Here is a 22927-nt window from a genome sequence, read left to right on the forward strand (position 1 = left end):
TCAATTCAACCTTTATTGTCAGCGTACATGTGTACAATGAGATTGGCTGAGCCTCTCTTCGTGAACCCCCTAACACAATGCAACTCACAGTGAAAGACAAAAAAAAAAAATCTAGCCCAGTGAATCCTACTAACAAACCCCCAGTCCTATTGCTCCATGTGAACCTATGGCACATTGCACCGGGTCCGCAAGTCAATCACACTATGTTGTTGTAGGGTTATTTTTCATTCAGGAGTCTTACAGCCCATGGATAAAAACTGTTCTTCAGCCTGTTTGTGTATAGAAGCCCATGCTTCTATATCTCCTTCCAGATGGCAGGAGAATAAAGAAGGGCTGACCAGGGTGAGAGTTTTTCCTCACTGTTCTAAGGCAGCAAGCTCTAGCGATGTCGTCTAGTGGTATCAGGGGACAGCCACAATGTTTTTGTGCTGTAGTAGATATATCACAAATACAGAAAGCTATGTTATCTGTGGATTGTTGTGGTTGAAGAGTAACATGTCAAGTTACAGGCAGTTTGCAAAGAGACTTTTCAGTTGCACTCCCTTCTGTTTTTGCCCACAGAACAAGCTGAAAAAAATCAAGGAGAAATACAAGGATCAGGATGACGAGGACCGGGAACTGATCATGAAGCTGTTGGGAGTAAGGCAAAAATAGAGCTGACTCCCACCCCCTCTTTTAAATATAATGTGAAATTTGTCTTCTGATCCTTTTGGTCTGCCATATCCAGTCTGCAGGGTCAAACAAGGAGGAGAAACCCAAGAAAACCAAAAAAGGAAAAACGAATCAAGAATCCGCCAAGAAACAGTCCCAGAAACAGAGGAGGGACCAGAAGGCTGGCCAGGGTGCCAGGATAGAAGAATTAATCCCTGAGTTAGAGGGTGCTACTTTGGAGGAGCATTTAGATGACAAGGTAAAATGAATAATAAAGCAATCATGGGTACTTAAATAAGATTGAACAGAGTTCCACAAGATATGTTCTTCCTTTTATCTTGGTCTTGGCGCGAGTTTGATGTTTTGTTTTCTTTGCCTCTTCCAGGAGGAGCAGGACCAAGACCAAAACATAAATGAGGTAAATTTGAGCTGCTTATTTGTTTTTTATTTAGTGGGGGGCGGAGAAAAGATGTTGGATATTCTCAGATTTCTTTATTTGATGGGAGGGCATCATAGCTTGGGGAGTGAAAATGGCTTTTCTGTTTTTGTGATAACCTCCCCCTCTCCTAGTTGATGGTGCCTTGTTTACTCTAAAACAGGGGGGTTAAACTTGATTTCATTGAGGGCTGCATCAGAGTAGTGTTTGACCTTGGGGGTGGGGCATGGCCAGCTCGAGGGTCACCCATTGAGGCATGCAGCCTCCCTGGACTCCGTTTTTGCTGGCAGAGGGCTCCAGGAGGCCGTCGCAGTCGAAATCAGAGCCAGGGAGGGTTGGGCGCAGCCTTCCCGAGCTCCCTTTTCACTGGCAGAGGGTCTGCGGGCCAGATCTAAGCATCCCATGAGCCATATCCTGCCTGCGGGCCTTAAGTTTGACACCCCTGCTCTAAAGGTTGTATCTGGTTCTCTGCTGAATGTACCTGCTCTCTGTGATCACTTAAAAATGATTCCTCTCAAGTAGAAAAGAGCTGGTGGTGGAATGCCTATTTTTGACATCGTTCCAAGGTCTTTAGTGCTACACCAGCAATGGAGAAAGTCAGTGTGACTTGCAGGGCAAGGAAGATTTGACCTCAGCCTGAAGAAATCCATCCTGCTCTGCCTGACTTCTACAGTTCTAACTGTCCTTGCCCATGTGCCTTCAAGCACATCTTTGCAAAAGGTGTCAGAGCCAGGAGATGCTGATGCTGCATCCCCCCCTCTTCCTCCTCCTTGTTTCTTTAAAGAAAGACTCAAAGAATTAGGCAGCTAATTCCATATTTCTGGATCCTGTTCAGTTGTAGGGATCCCAATCAATTGATGTTTCACCGTTAGCTTAAAAATATTGTGGAGCGTCATCTGAATGGAAATGTGGAATGTGTGAGGGAAGGAAAGTCTAATTTGTTTCTAGCCATCTTTGTTTAATGTTTGGATTTTTGGGCTTGTGAGATAAATTAGTACAAAAAAGACATGAATAGCTATAGCACTTAGACTCATATACCGCTTCACAGTGCTTTACAGCCCTCTCTAAGCGGTTTACAATGTCAGCATATTGCTCCCAACAATCTGGGTCCTCATTTTACCCCCCTCAGAAGGATGGAAGGGAAGGATGGACGGATGAGTCAACCTTGAGCCGGTGAGATTCGAACTGCCAAACTTCTGGCAGCCGGTAGTCAGCAAAAATAGCCTGCAGTACTCTAGTAACTACTGCGCCACCACGACTCACCAATGCCGCATTGCTTTGCAGTCCAATCAGTTACAATAGTAATGGACAATAACACCTCTTTGCAAAATAAGCACACCCTGTTGTAGTGAGAGCAGCTGAACATCCATGGTCAGTCTCCAGTTTCCCTTTGTATGATTTCACCATGTTCATCCTTTGCTGTATCCAGGAGGGGACAGCTCTGCTTGATTCTCTGTCTGGGCAGCCTCACCAGGAAGACATCCTCCTCTTTGCTGTTCCAGTCTGTGCACCTTACACTGCCATGGCTGGTTACAAGTGAGTGTCATCAACTATTGGCATTGGTGTACCTGCCCAGAGAAAGCTATCTTCCTATTAAAATCATGCTTGTTTTTTTCTCTTAAGATACAAAGTCAAGCTGACACCAGGCACTCAAAAGAAAGGGAAAGGTAATATATATTCCTTCTTGTGTGCGTTTCAGTCATTTGTCCTAGCTGTATAGTACTAAAACTGTTATTTTCTCATAACTTTTAATTGGGTGAAAGTGTTTATAAGACAATTAGTTTTCCATCTGAGTACCTCAAAGGGGATAACTCTCAGACTGTGTTGAAAATCTGGAACCCATGTTCCCATGAAGTTGACATTTGGCAAATTTTATAAACCGTTTTATGAAGTAAAAAGTAATACAGAATGTCATAAAACATTCCTGTGGTCAACTCCTGATGTTTGACAGTGCTATACAGTTCAACATAGATTGACTTTTCAAAGCAGGTAGGTTTTTGAATATCTTCCTGAAATTTTAAAAAGTTTTCAAGTACTTTACAAACTCTGCCATGAAAGCATTGAGGAACCTGGTAAGAAAATATATTTGAAACATTGGCTGGTTAATTATTAAAGCCCTTTAATAGAAGTGCTGATCAGCAAATGTGTATTTTAGCTTGTCCATTAATAATTTGCTTTCACACATTTTCTCTCTGCTATTGACCTGTTGACAGTATCTCCTTTCCTCTTAAATTCTGTTTTATTTACATGCATACATATAATGTTCTGTCTTTCTCCTCAAATTAAACATTAACATAATTTTTTTTTAAAACAAACTGCTTTCCCCCAAGATGCATCTGATGCTGTCTCTTGAGAAGGTATAGAAAACCTATGGGGATGTTTGCAAGAATTCCCCCCAAAAGATAAACTGCTTATCTGCCTTGTGTTGTTTTCTGTCATAACAGCTGCAAAGACTGCTTTGCATAATTTCATGCAGTCCAAGGAATCAACTACAAGGGAGAAGGATCTCTTCCGCAGTGTGAAGGTAAAATCCTGCTTTTGCAGGCACGGCGCTAATCTTCGGTCTTGCATGAGAGTGGGCAATATTTGCTTGTAAAGCAAGGGTTGTGGGAACAAAAAGAAAGAAAAATTGGCTGTAAACTCCCTGTGAAACTGAAATACATAGACTCTTGTTTTTTTTAAGTTGAAAATTAGGGGATGGGTTGCAAAGTAGTAAGTCCAAAGTCCTATGACACAAAAGTTAGACTTTTAGATAATGAATAATATTTTGCTGAAAACATTGGGATTGAGTGTGAGTGGCGGGCTGATAAGACTAGCCCAGGGGTCAGCAACCTTAACACTCAAAAAGGGTTCTAACTGGACCCCCCCCCCCGTTCAATTCTGGAGCCGACTGGAAGTCTGCTTCCCCCACCATAGAGTCTCCTCCTAGCAGTGTCCTTTTTCCTCTACTGACCAGAAGTCCGGTTTTCCCACCATAGAGTCTCCTCCTAGCATGGCACCCTTTTTCCTCTACCTGTCCTAACCAAAAGCCCTATCAAATTGTGGAGCCCACTGGCGACAGGGAGCCACAGCAGAGGCATGAGCCACATGCGACTCCAGAGCTGCAGATTGCTGACCCCTGGACTAGCCCATCCCTCCTAATTGAGAATACAATTTCATCTCAGAAGTGTCTTCATAGGGGAAAAAAGTTATGTAAGATTGTTTTTGAAAACTACAGTTGGGATTAGCGATAAGGAAGAGATCCTACCCGCCTTAGAAAATTAACTGGATCTCAAGTTCAACTAGGAGCACTTAGAAGTTCTTCATTTGAGATTAGCAGTAGGGATATATTTAAGATATTCTTCTTTATGGATTAGGAAATCCACAATAGCCTTCCAGATTAGGAAAATTCATAGGTCAGTGGACCTATAATTTTAAGTTCCTTAAATTTTTTGTCAACTATAAAGAAGTTTACCTAGTATTTGCTGCTTGTTTTAGCATCTGGCTTTCCTGCTGCTACAAAAATACTGTAAGAACATAGCTAATCAAGAGGGACATGTGATTCTTTTGCATAGGATACTGACCTATCCAGGAATATTCCAGGCAAAGTGAAGGTGTCGGCCCCTAATCTCCAACATTTGAAAAAGAAATGATATGAACTATGGACAACTTCAAAAGCTTGCACCTTTGGATTATGTTGCCCAATGACGGGAGCAATGACAGGATACATCATCACTGGAGCACCTTTCTGTTTTGTTAATAAAATCCACTACTGATCAAATGATTACAATTGCTGTGCTTTTGCCCCCTCCCGTGTTTTAAAGTAACTTCAGTTTCTTCCTAGAAAGTGGATTTATTTTGGGAAGCGCTTATGGTTCAGCCTGTTACAACCCTTGATTCTTTGTGACCAACTGGGCTCCGTGTTACATTTCATATCTGTACTCTTTTGCTACAGCATAGAGCTGATTTTTTTCACTTCATCTTTTTTTTGCTAGATTGTCTTTAGATGATTGTCTTTATTGTATTAGAAAGCGGCCTCCAATCTTTTGGCCGCCAGGGATCGGTTCCATGGACAGAGATTTTCCCATGGACCAGGAAGGCATGGTGTCACATGCTTCCTGCACATGCACAGATGACGCTTTGCTCACATGGTCCAGTACCTGGCGGCATTGGTCCGTGTACCGGGAGTTGGGGACCCCATATTAGGAGACTATATGGATAATTTTAAAAATTTGGCATGAACTTGGATGATACATTTAATACATATTTAGAAGAAAAATAATTATTGGCTTCAGTTCCATACTTTCCATTGTGATTAGAAACTTCAAACCACCATTCTCCCGAAGTCCCATTCCAGAATATGCTTCTTAGTATTGGAGGCACTGAATGCCAAAATGGCATTACCCTTTACCCTTTCTCAGAAATCAGGAGTAATAGAAACAATTAATTGTGGGGCAAAATCTTAATTTTGCATGTAAGGAAGTGCTGCGTTGAAGATCCCCGACCATAGATTTCATAAATATGGGGTTGTGCTATATGGAATAAAATGCGATCTTACACAAGGCTTCTGGTACCAGTGTAGAAGAAATAGCGAATCTCTCCACAATTGCATTAAATAACATCATTTATTGCAACCAAATTTTACACAAAAATAGGTTCTCTTTCTAAGCTATTCACATGCAGGCAAAAGACATCAAAGCAACGTGGCCACTACTTACAACACAAGAACATTTAATCTATACAAATTTCATTTTGTCATTCAGGGATGGTAAACTTATTACATCTTTTTATAGAAAGGCCATCTATATACAGTATGACCAGTGATGATTCTCCCTATGATCCAGATGTGTTGTTACTACCAAAGCGCTGGTTGAGTCTGTGGAGCAGGTGCTTGGGAAGGCAGTGCCAGGAATTGGCCAGGATTTCTTTGAAGCACATAACAGTCTCTAAACACAATCTGGAGAGGAGTAAATGAAAAGAAACTTAAAATTTCAGACAAATTATTGTTTTTCTGATTCCTACTTAATGTTATACAAATACAAGGTCAAGTGTGATAAGAACAGCTATCCATTTCTATTGAATTTTATTGTATTTGTTGAACACTGAAGGTTTCTTAAGGCAACAGATACAAGTAATCTTAGACTGAATAGAAAAACCCAACATCTACTCAATGGTCTGCTTCATGAACTTGTAGAAGGCACAAGTTTTAGGGAACTGGCCTAGACTAGAAATTTCCTCGAGCTCTGTCAGCTTCCTACCAAAATAAATAAAGCATTTATTATTGTTCTCATAGTGCCAGATTTGTAGCCTCAAATTCTCATTTTGCATATTTATCAAAGGAAAGAGCAGTTTAAAGTGTATTAAAAAATACCTTGCCAGGGATTTGGGTTGAAGAGAAAACACAAGTATCTCATTACTATGTGCCTGAAAGCAAAGAAACAATCAATTAGAATGGAAATTTCATGACTGAGAAGCTCAATCTACAATTCACAAGGAAGAGAACGGAATGCTGAACCTGGATTAGAAAGAAGAGTTTAAATCCTAGCCTTTAGATAGCTTCTCAAACAAGTTACCTCACAAGGTGCGTGAAGACAATAAATTATGCTCAGACTTCCTGCACAAAAGGCAAAATAAAGGAAGTGAATCAATGAAGAATTAGGTTATTTATTGTAAATCTCTGTGACTCAGTAAGTGAAAAATGCTAATGAGCAATGGTTATAGTCTTTGGAACTCAAAACACATATGCTGCAGTTCAGTCTTCCACTCAGGCTCGCATTGTGGCCACCAGCTGCCAACCCTCCCACATCAATTGGTGTGTATGCGAAGATTTATTTCCATGATTTCTATAGCTAACAAGCAATACTTATCCTCTTGGGTAATGCGTCCTCTGTGCTTTCATAAAACACAAATACAGTTTCAGCAAGATAGTCTAGGGCAGATATCTTTGTATGAAAGAACATTGATGGGAGGAAATAGCCATGCAACTATGGCTTATGAATAGAACAGAATAGAATACTTTATTGTCACTTTGTACACTAATCAGCATATATTAAAATGAAATTTCATTGCATACAGCTCTCAAAAGATCACCACCTCCAATATACACTACACAATAGCAAAATAACAAAATTATGCATATACCCACATAAATGACATACAGAAACAACACAGTCTAATAAAAAAGATTGTCAAGTATCTTCAGGAAGTCATCCAACTTGAACCTGATCCCCACTGGTAACAGGTTAAGGAGAACATTTATGGTGGCTGATGCCATATGTTAAATAAATCAGTGGCTGAAGTGCTGCCTTTTGCTGCTCTTATGATTGCACAGCTAGATGGAAAGAAATGGGCAGGCTGCCTTGCACCCAGGCTGAATGCACTGCAACAGATTGGTGGAATCATCCCGTAGTAAAAATGGTCCAGAGAGGTTTGTATATTGCTATTCTTATCAGCTGCTTTGTGCTCTACACTCAGTCAAAGCTGAGAACTGAAAAAAAATTACATAAGACTTGGGGGAAAAAACTTACTGCTTTGTGATGGGCAAGTAAATTGCTGGCACAGCCCCCAAAGACGATCACTTCTCCCTCATCGCTTGCACAAGCAGTGTGCCAGAGTCTGTAAACAGAACATTTGCAGCATTGAGAATGCAACAGGACAAACAGAAAGGAGTCAAGGGCACAGGAGTCTGTGAGACTATTCATAAATCACAGCAGTAACTACAGCTTCAGTTGCAAACTACAAGCTAATTAAAAATTGGATTGGGGGAGGGGTGTACATCAACAACACTATCAAATGTACAGTGATAGCAACTGGAATTTACTGTATTAGATTCCATTTTTATATAGGTTCTTATATTCTGCTCACAAGTGATAAATAATAAACCAAGAAACCAAGAAATGTTTTAAAAACATTTCTTGCATTTGATAGTGGTAGGGACTTTGAAAACATAGAGATGTGGAAATAGCTTAATATTCTCAACCATTCTCTCCCCAGTTATGCTGCAAAAGATGCTGCTCAGGGTGACAAACATAAGAGACAGGTAAACCAATGAAACATTTTTATGAAGGTTAATACATTGCAGCGTTTTTCAAACTTGCCAAATTTAAGATATGTGGGCTTCAACTCCAAGAATTCCCAGGCCACACAAATTTAAGTTACCAAGTTTGAAAAACACTGCTGTACTCATAACAACTTTTTGTTGACTGAAGACAAGATGCATGACAATTGGACACATGAAAGTTGCTGTAGTGAATTTGGGATGTAGAAATGCAATACTTTTGCTACTGTCTTACCGGGGTTTCTCTAAATAGTTGTGTTCAAACTGTATCCATTCATTTTTACTGATGCAATAGATCCAGGCATCACCTGCAATGCAGAGAGACTTTTAACTGAGAAGGCATGTTTTCAGTGCTGCCCAAAGGAACTAGTTAGTACAGATTTAAGAGGCATTACCTGAGACTCTGGGCTCTCATGAGAAGACCTACCACTGCTAGCACAGGGCTCAAGGGCTACATATCGTATTTTTCGGAGTATAAGATGCACCTTTCCCCCCAAAAGAGGGTGAAAATCTGGGTGCGTCTTATACACTGAATACAGCATTTTTGGCCTCCCAAAACCCCACCCTCTTCACCAAAGTGGACGTGCAGAGGGTTTGGGAGGCCTGCAAAGTGCTTCTGGGGGCTGGGGAGGGTAAAAAAAAGCAAAAAACAGGCTATTTTTTTGCTCATTTTTGCTCCCTCCCAGCCCCCAGGCCTCTCATCTCTACATGTCCTGTTTTTCACAAAAAATGAGGCGTGCAGAGGGCTTGGGAGGTCTGCAAAATGCAAAAACTTTTTAAAAAAAATTTACCTCTTCAAAATCTTGGTGCGTCTTATACTCTAAAAAATACAGTGTCTGAAGGCCAACTACAAGATGCCTCATATAACTATATTCCTCTCATTAATTTAATTTATTTCTTAAATAATTTGGAATCCTCCTCCCTGGCAAAGAAATTACCATGAAATCATCATCCTCTTTTAACAACCCCATAATCCCTTGCAGGGTGGAGTTTAGGCAACTGAATGGATCTGAGTGTTTACTGGCCGGAGGTCCTTCCTGTCGTCAATGCTGAGGGTTTTTTTAAAGGTGGATCTCTTTTCTCACAATCAGGAGACTGTGAGTTCAATCCTAGGTAGAGCCAGTTGTTTCTCTCTCTGGGCACACTGAGAATGTATTTGCTGAACAAAACTATGCATTGGCGACAGGAAGGGCATCCGGCCATTAAAACACTCTGTTAGCTCCATTCAATTGCCCAGACTCCACCCCGCAAGGGATTATGGGATCGTTAAAAGAAGATGAATGATTTAAAGGGGCTTGTGAAATCATCAGATGGAAGCAAAAATAAATCCAAGGCACAGGATTAAGAATTCTTCTCCCAAAAACCCAATAATCTCAGAAATTGAAGATGGTATCTACGCTTCTAAAATTTACTTACTGAGTGGCTGCTTGTCAGTTGTGAAGCCACCAAAGAGGAAGAGATGATCTGAGGAAATGGTGGTTAAAGAATGCCAAGATCGTCCAACAGGGCAAATGCCTTGCACAACTCTATGGGGGCGGAGAAGAACACACCAAGTAAGAAAACCAAGGGCAATTCATAGATTGAGAGAGAGATCTGTCAAGATAAAGATGAGGAACATCTACATTGTGAAAATTCCTGAGACCCAAAGACTTTTCTTGACATAATTTGGTTTTTGAAGAAAATTCCGTATGCTGTGAGTCACCTAATACTAAGTGTGATGATGCAAATGGAGCCGTTTTCAAGAAAAAAATATAGAAAATATTTCCCTGGAAAGGTCACAGCTGTCATCCCCCAAAAGTCTAATGGGAGAAATGGCCAAAACCTTAGAAATTACCTAGAAGGGCAGGATATAAATCTTGTAAAATGAAACAATCCATGTTGAAAGGAAGCACAATTAGGAAGGGGAAGAAAGACCTACTTACATCTCCTGCCATTCCCATGTTTCCAGATTAAGAAAATAAAGATCATTCATTCTAGATTCCTGAGAAGAGAGGGAGAGACGTGGGTTTAGTGCAGTTGGTCCTCCAAGGGGAAACTGTACCTCCATTCTGCATTCCTACTCACTCGATATCTGCCTCCAAAGACATATCCTCTGTTTCCAACTGTAGCACATGCATGGGCTGCTCGGGGTGATGGTGATTTACCCTGGGAGGAGAATTCCAGAAAGTATTATTCTGAAGGCAATTGATAAAAGGGTATATAACAGAATTCCCCAACCTTTCTGGCTTTGCGCAACAGTGGGGCGGAAGAGGGAAGTGATGGCTCTGCTCATGTGCAGCTGGCAAGCATGCACAGCTCCATTTCCACAAGTGACATGCACGCATGCACGCCTGTCATGCAAATGAAGCACGCTTGCATGCGCTCATCCGCTGTTCATGCAAGTGGAGATGCGTGTGGGTGTGCGTTCGCCCACTGCCTCCATGGCCCGGTTGCAAACAGCTCACGGCCTAGTGGTGGGCTGCGGCCCAGAGATTGGGAACCTCTGGAATATAACATTGTCCCAAATGTACTCTTTAGATCAGTTTTCACCCATCTGATGTTCTCAACATATATAGAACGAAAACTTCCACCACCCATACTAAAACGACCAATGGTGTTTCAATTTAACACAACTGTGGAGAGCACTAGATTAGGGAAGACACAGGTAGTCAAAAGGTAGTCCTCAATTTGTGGCCGATTGCTTACTGATCGTTCAAAATTAAGATGGACCTCCTTGGTATAAAATTGTGTCTGTCTCCCCTTTGTTTCTCAGGCCACTAACAGAAAAATATCTCTTCCATATATAACATAGTTTTATCTCTGCAGGAGTCCTGAGAGATAAACCAGCAAACAGGGAAATTGTACCATTTTTATAATTAACAACACAACAAAAACCCAGCCAGGGGGGACGGGATTGAGAAAGCATTGCTGATATAAATCTACTAGAAGCAAAAGTAAGAGTTGAATTGGGACTGTTACTGTTAATTACCACACCATTGGAGCATTTTAAATATACACCAATAGGAAGATTGGTGCCCAGGTGATCCACATTGAGAGAACGGCAGGATCCTGGACATTTGGCAGATTAAAGCTGCCACAGAGAAATTTATTTGAGGGTTACCGTAGTCACAGGCTGGCTCCAAGTAAATGACTCCGTATCTAGGACATGTACGTGATTGTTCCACCCTCTGGGAAGACCTGAATTCTAGACCCAGAAATGGACACAAAGTTATAGTGTTTTCTACAGCCAAACATTTCAACATTTCTAATTAAAGTAGCATATCTAGAATTATTTTTAAATCATTCCTTTCTTGACTTGTGAGTTGTCTTGCAGATATTCAAATTGGCAGAAAGGCCGTCAAGCTGAATGAAAAATGCTGCATGAGGGTACACTCAGTTCTTTTTGTAATTTTGTGGGGGTTTTAACACCTGGCCTAGTATGGAAGCAATTTGCTTTCAAAATCATAGATGTTTTTAATCATGGTTAGGTGCATCTAGAAGGAAGTGAGGGAGGAGCAGAGGTGGCATTCAGCTGTTTGGACTGGTTCGGGCAGACCAGTATTGCTGACGATCAGTTGGCCCCGCCCACCCGCCACTGCCTATCCTGTTCTTTATTTCCTGCTTTCTAGCTCATCTCAATCATGCGTCACAGCTGATTTCCCCCCATTCGATGTTCTACTTACCATTGCTGACTTGGAAGGTAAGCAGCCGAGCTTCTAAATGCTCCATTTTCAGTGCTGCGTGCAAGTGCTTTAGGTGCACACGCGTGCAACATGTGCACTCACTGAACCGGTTGTTAAACCAGCAGCATCCCACCACTGGGGAGGACATGCTGTCTCACTGCATATCAACATTTCTAGAAGATTTAAGATAATCCCCCAAATGAAACAAAACTGAATTTGCTTCTACGAACAGAATTCTTGAATAACTGCACTTTCTTAGAGGACAAGTTTTTCTTATTTACTAAAATCAGGACTAGGAAGGCAGCAATGCAGGCAGCAATTTCTCAAAGTCTTTTGAATCCTTCATTTTAGCAGAGATTAAATTCTGAACAGTTCCTAGACAAAATCCTTTGGGGGAATAAATTTGGTCTTCATGTTACTTAGAACCTTATGGGCCCCCTTTGAAAAGGAATCCCCTTTTCTTAAATATATGCTAAATGTAACCAGCAAGCTGACTTAAAAACAAAGCCTGCATTTATTGTTGAAATATAATTCTTTCCAAACAATTTCATGAACGCAAAGATGGTAAGAAAAAACAAATCTTTGCCAAGTCGTGGCTGAATTCCAACTTTCTATTTAAAAAAATCCAGCTCAGAAAAATAAAATGAATTACCCAAAAAGAGGTTTCATCAAACTCAAAGGTTCCAATCTGCTCCACATCAGGGTAATAGCCATAGCCACCAAAGAATATAAGCCTGTTCAAAAAGATATAAGGGGAAAAAATCAACCACAACAATAAACTATCATGCTAGATTAGTGTCATTATAATATTTTATATTCAGTAGAGATTTTGCATTTAAGTTAGCTAGAAGAACCATTTTGGTGCATAGGGCTTACACAGTGTTTTGTGAATAAACAAAGGGAATAGGGGAGGAAATCCAAATGAGTAACTAAGAGATTAGATGATTTCATCTTTCCAAATTTGTTTGACAAGTGATCATATATAATTGTTAGTGAGTATGACTACTGGGGTTTATGGCAGTTGCAGTACAATACACCTAAAAGTATGGGAATGATATTTCAAATGTAATTTTTCAGATTTTTTTTTTCATATTTCAAAAAGACGTTCAAGATTGCAATAGTCTTTTTAATCTTCATAAACTGCTTCTAACAGAGAAATTGCACAGGACATAATTAATTACATGCTACCTTTTTGGATATCAAAAATTCTTAGCGGTTTAGATTAATTCTATAAGTGAAATGAACCCTATGCAATGTAGGCATTTGTGCTGATAGTTTCAATTTGTGCTGATAGTTTCAATTAATGTGTTGTTTTAGAACGCTCTTTCCTATCAGTAACTCCAACATTTAAATTATTCTCAAATATTGGTAAGCTGTATTGGTTTTTAGATTTATGTTTACAATAGAATCCCTGTCACCATTTAGAAATTGTTACATACCAAACGATCCAAATACAACAATAAACTGAGGAAAATGAGCAAAGCATTTCCATTTTCATTCCAACGTTTAAACATAATATAAAAGTTCATTTTTCTGATTTTTTTTTAAAAATAAGTAGCAAAATATATCATACAATTGTTTCCAAGAAGAACAACAGATTTTTGGAATAGTTGATAGTTGCTTCCTTCCTTTTTTATAAAGTTTTTTATTTTTTCATTTTCATAACATATAATCACATGTATACTCTTACATAGCCAACATCATATTGTATTATTAAATGTTTACATCAATTCATCTTACCATCAATTCCCAAAAACAATTATTGGCTCTTCTGCTCTCCATACACCATATTTGTACCTTATCTATCACTTTCTTCTCCCTCTCTCCTCCCCCTCCCTACCTCCTCTCTTCCCTCTGTCATCCTTCCCTTCTCTACTTTCCCTTCCTTTCTCCTTCTCCTCTCTCCCCTTTTCACTCATTTCTCTCCTCCCCCCCTTTTGCCCTCTCTCCTATCCCTCTCTTCTTCCCTTACCTCTCTCCTCTACTTCCCACTCTTCATTTCCTTTACTTGGTGTATTTACTTGGTGCTTACTTATTTCTATAAACCCATACTCCGAGCTTGTCTTTTGATGATGGAGGAATACCCTGGCAGTCCACTCTGATCCACTGCAACACTCCGTCATTTGATCTGGAATTTAGCATGTAGAACTGCAAAGAAATAAAGAGACAGATCTTGGACTTCCAATTCCATGCCAAAAATGAAGTCTCATCTCTGTTGGATTATGTCAAATCAATTTAGAACCCCTAATTCTCAAAGCCCCCAAACTCAACAGACATGACGAATTTATTACTTAATTTGTAGCAATAAACTTCATTTCATACTGAGGCCGTTAACTTCTGCATCAAACCTTCCTTCCCAAAATCCAATCCAGCTGGCAAAAGAAGTAGAAGTCTGTGAATCAATTTCCCAAATATGGACAAAGGGCAAGTAAGTTTACAAGAAGCTAAACATGAAGAGGAGCATTTCCTCTGACAAAAGCAACAGAAAAAGGGTTATGGATAGAAAGAGATTAGTGAAAAATGGGAACATCTTCACTTAGGTTTGGGGAATATATTTTGGGGAGACAGGAAATAGAAAATGACAGGCAGCTGAAACGTCAGAGATGTGCAATCCATCTTAAAAACTGTAATAACATTTGGAAAGAGTTTTATTACTACTTTACTACTGGAACAGATTTTATTATTATGAAATTTGTTTGAGGACAAACATGTGATAACTCTCACCAAGAAAGGTAGAGCTTAAACTTTAATAAGTTTTCAAAATATGTAGAAGAAAATCTTTGTATGAAAAATAACCTTGATTTCATTAGACTACATACAGTCTGAATTGCATCTGATAGATCAGATGAAAAACTTTTAACAATTTAACTTGAAGAAAGAAATGCAAAATACAAATAAATAAATAAATATACAATACAACTTTCTCTAAAGATCCCCAAAGCCCATTTGATCAGAACTCTTTCTGGGTTTACATTTATTTATTTATCTAATATTTCCATCATGCTATTCCCTTTCAGGTATGGCATATAGTAACATTAGTAACATTATGCAAACCACAGAAAGGAAGTAAGAAATAGAACAAATAAATTAAATGCATGACTATTACTATCTTTATACAACACCCTTGCTTCAACAACATCTATATACCACTTAGTTCTTTATTCTTTTAATTTCTCGTCTCTTTTTTTGAAGATCACCATTCAACTACAACATCCTTAATCTTTCCTTTGCTATCAACCCTTTGTCTCTTCTTATATCTACGTGTTCTGTGTTTCAGTCCTAACTCATTCTCTCCATGGGGCCAAACCAACTCAATGTACACCTTCCTAGTGGTCATTCCCAATGCCCATCCATTCTTAACATCGTATATTCTTGTTTTATTACACTTATTTATTTGTATGCTGCCTTTATTATTTTACAAATAATTCAAGGCAGCAAAAATATCCAACCCATCTTTTTTCTCCTATTTCCCCCACAACAACAACCCCGTGAGGTAGGTTGTACTGAGAGAAAGTGACTGACCCAAAGACCCCCCAGCTGGCTTTCATGGCTAAGGTGGGACTTGAATTATGGTTTCCTGCTTTTTAGCCTGATACCTTAACCTCTATACCAAACTGGCTTTCTACATGCTCACTGAATTCAGCTCATTTTTATGCTTCTCCTGAGACATTTATTTTTCTCTTCCACATAACAATATGGACACCAGCACACTCTTATTCCCAGCCATTTTTGCTTCTTTCAATGAAGATTTATTGTCACAGTGGACCACAAAATTCCCCGCTTCTTGGGTCAGGTAAAGATCCTGGTCATTATTTCTAAAACTTTTATGGCTGGGGTATGCAGTATCTTGAGACTATCTACTCCAGGTGCAATCTGCCCACCTAATACATACTAGTGAGAGTGACCTTGTGGGCTCCCACCCTCAAGAGGTTAAGGGAGTGGAGATCAGGACGGCTTTCTTGGTGGCAAAACCCTGACTCAGGAGTAACTTGCTTCTTACAGAGATCAAGATAGCTGCCACCCTATTAATGTTCAGAGAGGCAGTGAGAATTAGGCTCTTTGGAATGGAACACTTTTAACTATGAAGACAGCAGGACAAGAATTTCCAATGCATTTATGATAGGTTTATAATTGATTGTTGTGTCTTTATGACCATAAATCCCTAGAGTCCCTGGGGTAAGCAGCATACCATTAATCTATGTATTTGATTTCTATGGTTATCCACCTTGCAACAATAGCTGTATAACACAAATATAATGAAATCACAGAGGTACTTACAATGTACAGTGGTACCTCAGTACTCATCGTTAATTGGTTCCGGGACATGCAATGAGTACCAAAAGCAATGAGGCCCAAACAATTTTTTCCCATAAGGAATAATGTAGTGAGTCACAAGGCAGCCGACACTGACAAGTCCTAGCTTGTGCGTTGAGTACTAAAGAAATGAGCCCCGAGTACGAGTACCGGGACAAAATTTTCACCTCAAAATGTATTGAGTATCAAATTCAGTACATTTCAAAGCAAGTATCAAGACACCATTGTACTGATACCCTCAGGATGTATTCATAATACACAAAAAAACAATCAGCTACCCAAAAATGGGGCAATGGATTCTCTTTCAATTTTCATATGGTTCTTTAACACATTCTAAACACTTGATAAGAGATTGCCATTTGGGGCAAAATTGCAGGGATTTTTTGGGGGGAAATCGGAAAGAAAAATAGAAAATTCACAGATGGATCAGAGAGTTTGAGACCTTCCCAGTCACTGACCTTATTTGTGTTGCCACAATCATGGTGCCCTCCGAACAGATAAAAAACCCTGTCCATGCAGACAGCACAGCTTCCTGACATAGATGGAGGCACATCTCCCGTGGTTCTGTGTTTTGTCCTTAGATGGAAGAGGCAAAAAAAGTAATAATAATGAGCTTGAATCAGACAACTTTTTATCTTCAATGTTTAGCTGTCCTTCACAACATTGGGAATCAATTTGATACATTGCTTATTTAGCACATACTGATTAGAAGCTAGTCTGGCCCAGCAGCACCTGCCTTCCCCAAATTACAGGGCTTTTTGTCCCAGCTTATCTTTTTGCGATAGGTGCCTCGGTAACAATATTATTTTTCAGGATGCCATATGAACGGAAATCACATCTTTTAAAATTCAAATGTAATTAGTATAGAACAAACACAGCATCAGCAAAATATGATTAGATTGGTTTTAAACAGAATTAAAACATTTTTTTTGGTGGGGGGGAGAAATGTATTTCTGATATTAAAGGAAATAAAGCTAGGTTCCAAGCAAACTCTTTGGGGGAGTGAATTCTACAATTATGACACTATAAAAATGCTCTCTGCCACAGACCACTTTATATAGCAAGTATACCTGAGTAGGAAAAGTAGACTGAAGGATCCTTGGGTGCTTTGGTATCAAGCTACAAAGGACTTTAAACAAATCCATCAGGCAATAACCTTATGAGAACTGAATCTGCCCATCCGGTCTCTTCACCGAGCCAAGGATCTAGTGAATCTGCAAACTCTGGCTGATATGGCAGCCCTTCTCTGGTAAGATCCCTGCAGGATGGAATACTCTCTCCATGCCTGTGCCCCCCCCCTCAAGGAATTTGAAAGCAAGCCCGTCATAAAATCTTTTTCTACGAAGCATTAAAGTTGATAAGCAATGGAAGGAGATACAAGTAGTCCTCAATTTACAACAGCATTTACTGATTGTTTAAAGTTACATCAGCCCTGAAAAGAAGTGACTCATGACCATTTTTCACACTTGTGACCACTTCAACATCCTTGTGGTCACGTGATCAAAATTCAGATGCTTGGCAGCTGACTCATGTTTATGACAGTTACAGTGCCTTGGGGTCATGTGATCAGCTACTGCAACTTTCTGACAAGCAAAGTCAGTGGGGAAGCCAGATTCATTCAACAACTGTCTTACAAAATTGACAACTGCAGTGATTCATGCAACAACGGCGGCAAGAAAGGATGTAAAACGGGGCAAAATTCACTTAACAAATGCTTCGCTTAGCAATAGAAATTTTGAGCTTAATTTGGTCCTACGTCGAGGACTACCTGTAATGTATTTTTAAATTAAAGACTCTATCTATATAATTGAATTGAAATAATTTTGAAAGAAAGAAAAAAAGCTGTTGTTATATTGTTTCAAGTAGGTTTCCAGCAGCAAAGCTTCTCTTTTTCCCTGGCCTCTGCTGCTGATAAGAGCCAAGGTGGCGCAGTGGTTAAATGCAGCACTGCAGGCTACTGCTAGATCAGCAGGTCAGCGGTTCAAATCTCACCGGCTCAGGGTTGACTCAGCCTTCCATCCTTCCGAGGTGGGTAAAATGAGGACCCAGATTGTTGGGGGCAATATGCTGACTCTCTGTAAACCGCTTAGAGAGGCCTGAAAGGCCTATGAAGCGGTATATAAGTCTACTGCTACTGCTATTGCTATTGCTATTGCTGATATGGCATCCTTTCTCATGCCCATGTTTTGCAACTGAATCCCTCCAGTTCCTACCCAGAACTAGGGTAGAAAGGCAACTGTCATGAGTCTTGTGAAACGTTTCTCTGACTCCTTCTAAAAATCAGTAATTGCATAACAATAACTGTCTACACAATTCCATCCTCTGACCGAAGAAGTGAAGGGTACCCATGGAAGTCATTCAAGTGCCTTACCATCGTTCAGTTTCCATGTTATAGATCCAGATTTCATCTCTTGGCAGATAGAAGTCATAAATGCCCCTCACTTGAGCATTCTGAATCAGGAAGGAAGAAAGAAGACACTGCAGCTTAATAAAATATAGCAACGGAGAAGCATCCCAAACTTTTTATGCTAGTTACAGCACATAGCTTACTATCCCTTCCCCCAAAATATATATTGAGAAGCATATCATTTCTGGGCTATAGGAAATGCCAGTCCTGTTCCCTCAAATCATTTATACCTGGCTTTTTATTTTCATCTCAACGTATCAAAATATAGCTTACAATTTTTAACTTACAATTTTTAGCAAGACAAAATGTTGGGAATGCTTATCAAATGCAAACACATAAAACGGTGGGATAACTCTCATTTTAGAAGACTGAAGCAGTTTAAAATTAAGATTAAAAAAATTAATACATTTGAAATGTATTTCTGTATCAGCATGCAACAGAGATTGCACCAATTTGCATATTACCAAAATCCACCTTGGATGTCTTGCACTTTTTATCAATGAAGCATAATCGCACTGTCCTCCTGGACACCACAGCATGACTCCACCTCCATTTTTGTCTAATGTTGCATTTCATAAGAAAGCTAGAGTTCTTTTTTATCCCTCACCTTATATCCGCCCCAAACAAACATGCATTTTCCATCAGTAACAGCCACATGACCACTCCGTTCAGGTGGGCTGCCCATGTTAAGCTGTTCCAAATTTTCCTCTGATTCAGGCAGATCTTCCTCTGCTGGCAATTCTTCATTGTCATCTGCCATACTGATAATAAGATATTATCCTTCAAAAACAGACAGAAAGGAGAAATGGATTGTGGTAATTTCAAATATGCTTAACCAAAAGGTAGCAGAAAAAAACCTTCTCAAAGCTATTTCCTTCATCTGTACTAAGATATGACACTGTAAATTGAAAAATGTTTTCAGGAGTCCCAGAAAACTAACTTTTACCTGCTTTTCTTGTACGTAATAACTTTCGAATTTCCTAGGGTTGGTAGAGATTGCTTATCTTGAGAACAAAAGAACAAAAATCTACTGAAGGCCTAACAGACGAAACAAGAATACAGAAAAGATGTGATAAAATCAAGAATGGAGAGTTGGCAGAACAAAGCACTGCATGGCCAATTTCTGGAAAAAATAAAAGATAAAGTGGACAGTGAACAAACTTGGTTATGGTTAACAACAGGTACATTAAAGAAAGAAACAGAGTCACTAATCTTGGCTGCGCAAGAACAAGCTATCCGCACAAATGCCATTAAGGCCAAAATCGAAAAATCCTCTGATGATGCCAAATGCAGACTTTGCAAAGAAGCTGACGAAACTGTTGATCACATACTCAGCTGCTGTAAAAAAATCGCGCAGACGGATTATAAATTGCGGCACAATTCAGTAGCACAAATGATCCATTGGAATTTGTGCAAAAATTATAATATTAAAACAGCAACAAACTGGTGGGAGCATCAGCCTGAAAAGTCACCGAAAATCAGATGGTCAAGATCTTGTGGGATTTCCGTATACAAACCGACAAAATACTGGCGCATAATACACCAGACATCACACTGGTTGAGAAAAATAAGGTCACAATCATAGACATCGCAATACCAGGTGATAGCAGGGTCGCCGAGAAGGAACATGAAAAAATCGCAAGATACCAGGACTTAAAAATTGAAATTCAACGACTATGGCACAAACCAGCAGTGGTAATTGGCACACTGGGTGCTATTCCAAAAGCACTGGAATTACATTTAAAACAGTTAAAAATTGACAAAATCACCATCAGTCAAATGCAAAAAGCCGCACTGCTTGGATCTGCACGCATATTGCGAAAATACGTTACGACGTCCTAGGCCCCTGGGTGGGGCCCGACTAGTAACCAATGCCAAATCCGGCGAAACAACTGGCCGCTGTGATACAATTGTATAACAACAACAATAATAATAATAATTTTTTAATTATGCTGAAATTCTTATTCAGGACTTCTCTTGTAAACCACAGTGGGCATCATCAGGAAGAAAGCAGAAACAATGAGAAAATACAGAATACGATTAATCAGAGATGCTCTAAAAACCTTCATCTGCTTACAACCGAGGCTGTCACCAATGCTTTCAATAGAAAAATCAACCTTGGGCCAGAAAAAGATGGAAAACAGGTGATGGGGAAAGGAAAAGCTGGTTTTCAACTTTTGTTTTTCTAGTCATGAAAGAAACCTTGAGTTTCCCACCATCGTCAGCCTGAAGACTGGAAGGTTGTGCGTCGATGAAACAAAAGCACAGCCCAAGCAGCCATGAAATCTTTGATGTTGACATGAGCTTAAAAACAGCCTCTTCTATGGTGTATTTTAATGGATCCCCTCCCTCACCTTTTCTCCCTAAACCCAAAATGAAGGAAGAACCGTTACGTTTGCCTTTATGGGGTTCATGTTTTAGGGTTACGTTGGGCTCGTTCTTAAAATGGGGACCGTTCCCAAAGGCGCCCCTCTTCCTCCCTGTTCTGACTAGTATCTCCACCCCCTCGTTCTTCTGCAGAGGGTGCTTTAAAGAGCGGGACGCCGTTAAACGTCAACCGCTTTATCAGCTCACTGATTTCACGACGGCCCCCACCCCATTTCCCTCCCCTCAATTTAAGCTGAAGTGGAGGAAGAATCCCTTCCCCAGTCCTCCGCCTTACTGTATGCCGGGTCTTTCAGACTGTCAACATTCGCCTACGCAGAGCAGATATCCGCCACACCCATTGTCAGAAGCCCCGCCCCTCTGGTGAGAGGTCGCCTTCCGCTTTTCCTCCCTCTTCAGGCCGGGCGTGGAATTGCTTCCCTGGAGGTGTTCCCGTGAGATGTTTATCCGTGGTTTTAGACAAGCCGGATTTCTGATTTCTGTGACAGCACGGTGGTGTAAACGGGAATCGGCGTCTCACGTTAATCCCAAAAGCCAGTTTCTAAGATCTTTCGCGGGATTTGGCGAATTAATGGGGCGTCCCCAAAATTAGGTAGAAAGATGCGGCTGTATTAGTTCTGGGCTGGCGGCATTCTGGGCTGGCGGCAGATTACTATAGTAGTAGTGTAAGTGAATGGATTGTTAATTTGTTTTATTGTTACTTCTGCCTTGTGGTCCAAAATCACTTTGCCAGCTTGTGTTATTAGATACCATGCACTGTAGAGGGGAGCCTTTTGCTTTTCAACATCAAACTGCTTATTAGTGTGAGTGAATCCGGCTGCAGAGCTGAAATGTATAAAATACGAACTACTGTATACACTTGGCTGAAAATTATTCTGTGAACTGCGGAGGTTGTCAATCGTACAAAACAAGATCATTGTAATAATTTTAATTTTTGGGGCAATCTCAAGCTACATTGCAGGAAATGCAAGTTAGCTGTGATCAAATTTATACAACACACACATCTATGACTTCTTTAACATCTAGCCATAAAAATTTGAGAGTACTGATATTGCTAAAAGTCATATTGGAATTATTGGAAAGCAGAATTTAGTCCATCCCAATTGGGGAAATTTAGGAATTACAATAGAAGGTCTGGTTCTGGTCTTGGCTAATGTAAACAAAAACAAAGGAGTGGCTCTGGTTAATATTTGCATGTAAAAGCACAAGCAACTCCTTAGATTAGTAAACTGAAAAAACCATTCAGACACAATGCAAACTGTTTTATCCATGCTAAGAAAAGTGCATGTATGTGACTGCGACATCAGAAATAATTAAGCTGAATTTTCTTGATTTGCATTAGTTTTAAGATGCTTCCCTCAAAATGGTGAGAAATTATACCAATAATTTATCAATGATGCTCAGAGGCAATAAGTTAAGAGTGAACCAGAGAATGCACTTTTGCCCACTTTGCTGTATTCAGTGACATTGCACTTGAGGTCCTTATCCGCACCAGCAATAGGGTCAGTCCGATTGAAGGGGGAAAATGAAACATGAAATAAAGTGCTGCAATTGAGTGCTCCTATTCAGAGGCTTGCTCTTTTTTAGGCACTTTTCAATTCTCCCTTCAAATTTTCTTAAATGACTGTTCTTGGGATTCCATCTTTCCTTTTCAACATGCTTTTTTGCAGGGTCCTTCAAGCTTTTCCTAGTGTTTACAGAAAGAAATAAGGACAATATAACGTCTCTGCACAGTATTCAATGCCAATCTTTTAAAATTGATTTTAGCTTGAAAGAACATTGTTTAACATTTTCTACTTTGATACTCTTTTCAATACCTATTTATCTATTGAATCTATTTAAAATCAAAATCATCAAAACAAATCTGAAATTAGCAAATACTGGGTCATCCCTGTAGATTTTTATCTCAGGAAAAAAATTCACCTCAATAATTTTTAGTATAGCTTTTAGACATATTCTTGTATTTAAAGAAACCCTTTTATTACCAGATGAACATTTTTAGTAATTGTCATTTAGCCAGATATTATAATTCAACC

At 39.7% G+C, this 22927-nt stretch overlaps 2 protein-coding genes across 3 annotated transcripts in view; one reads left to right on the top strand and one right to left on the bottom strand.

Moving 5' to 3' along the window:
• Positions 1-4847, top strand: part of NEMF (nuclear export mediator factor) — a 31110-nt gene extending 26263 nt beyond the window's left edge. The window contains exons 27-33 of the mRNA XM_087728904.1: positions 562-639; positions 728-910; positions 1037-1069; positions 2517-2623; positions 2711-2754; positions 3532-3611; positions 4642-4847. Of these exons, the coding sequence (XP_087585030.1) occupies positions 562-639; positions 728-910; positions 1037-1069; positions 2517-2623; positions 2711-2754; positions 3532-3611; positions 4642-4719 (603 nt within the window). The 3' untranslated portion in view covers positions 4720-4847. The remainder of the gene's footprint in view (positions 1-561; positions 640-727; positions 911-1036; positions 1070-2516; positions 2624-2710; positions 2755-3531; positions 3612-4641) is intronic.
• An 825-nt stretch (positions 4848-5672) lies between these two features.
• On the bottom strand, positions 5673-21254 carry KLHDC2 (kelch domain containing 2). 2 transcript variants are annotated; one of them, XM_014062692.2, is made up of 14 exons: positions 21169-21254; positions 19114-19286; positions 18471-18550; positions 16558-16675; positions 13818-13933; positions 12438-12519; positions 11224-11307; positions 10188-10268; positions 10046-10104; positions 9540-9649; positions 8359-8431; positions 7594-7681; positions 6438-6490; positions 5673-6023 (listed from the first exon to the last, which is right to left on the bottom strand). In XM_014062692.2, exons 2-14 carry the CDS (start codon positions 19264-19266, stop codon positions 5900-5902), a joined length of 1221 nt encoding a protein of 406 aa, XP_013918167.2. In that variant the 5' UTR covers positions 19267-19286; positions 21169-21254; the 3' UTR covers positions 5673-5899. The 2 variants fall into 2 exon arrangements, with proteins under 2 accessions (XP_013918167.2, XP_013918168.2); XM_014062693.2 differs by lacking the exon at positions 21169-21254 and adding an exon at positions 20584-20836.
• Positions 21255-22927: the final 1673 nt, after the last annotated feature.

This window comes from Thamnophis sirtalis, unplaced genomic scaffold (genome assembly GCF_051295495.1).
Source record: "Thamnophis sirtalis isolate CommonGarterSnake01/CBP01778 unplaced genomic scaffold, rThaSir2_p1.2 scaffold_1, whole genome shotgun sequence".
NCBI lineage: Eukaryota > Metazoa > Chordata > Lepidosauria > Squamata > Natricidae > Thamnophis > Thamnophis sirtalis.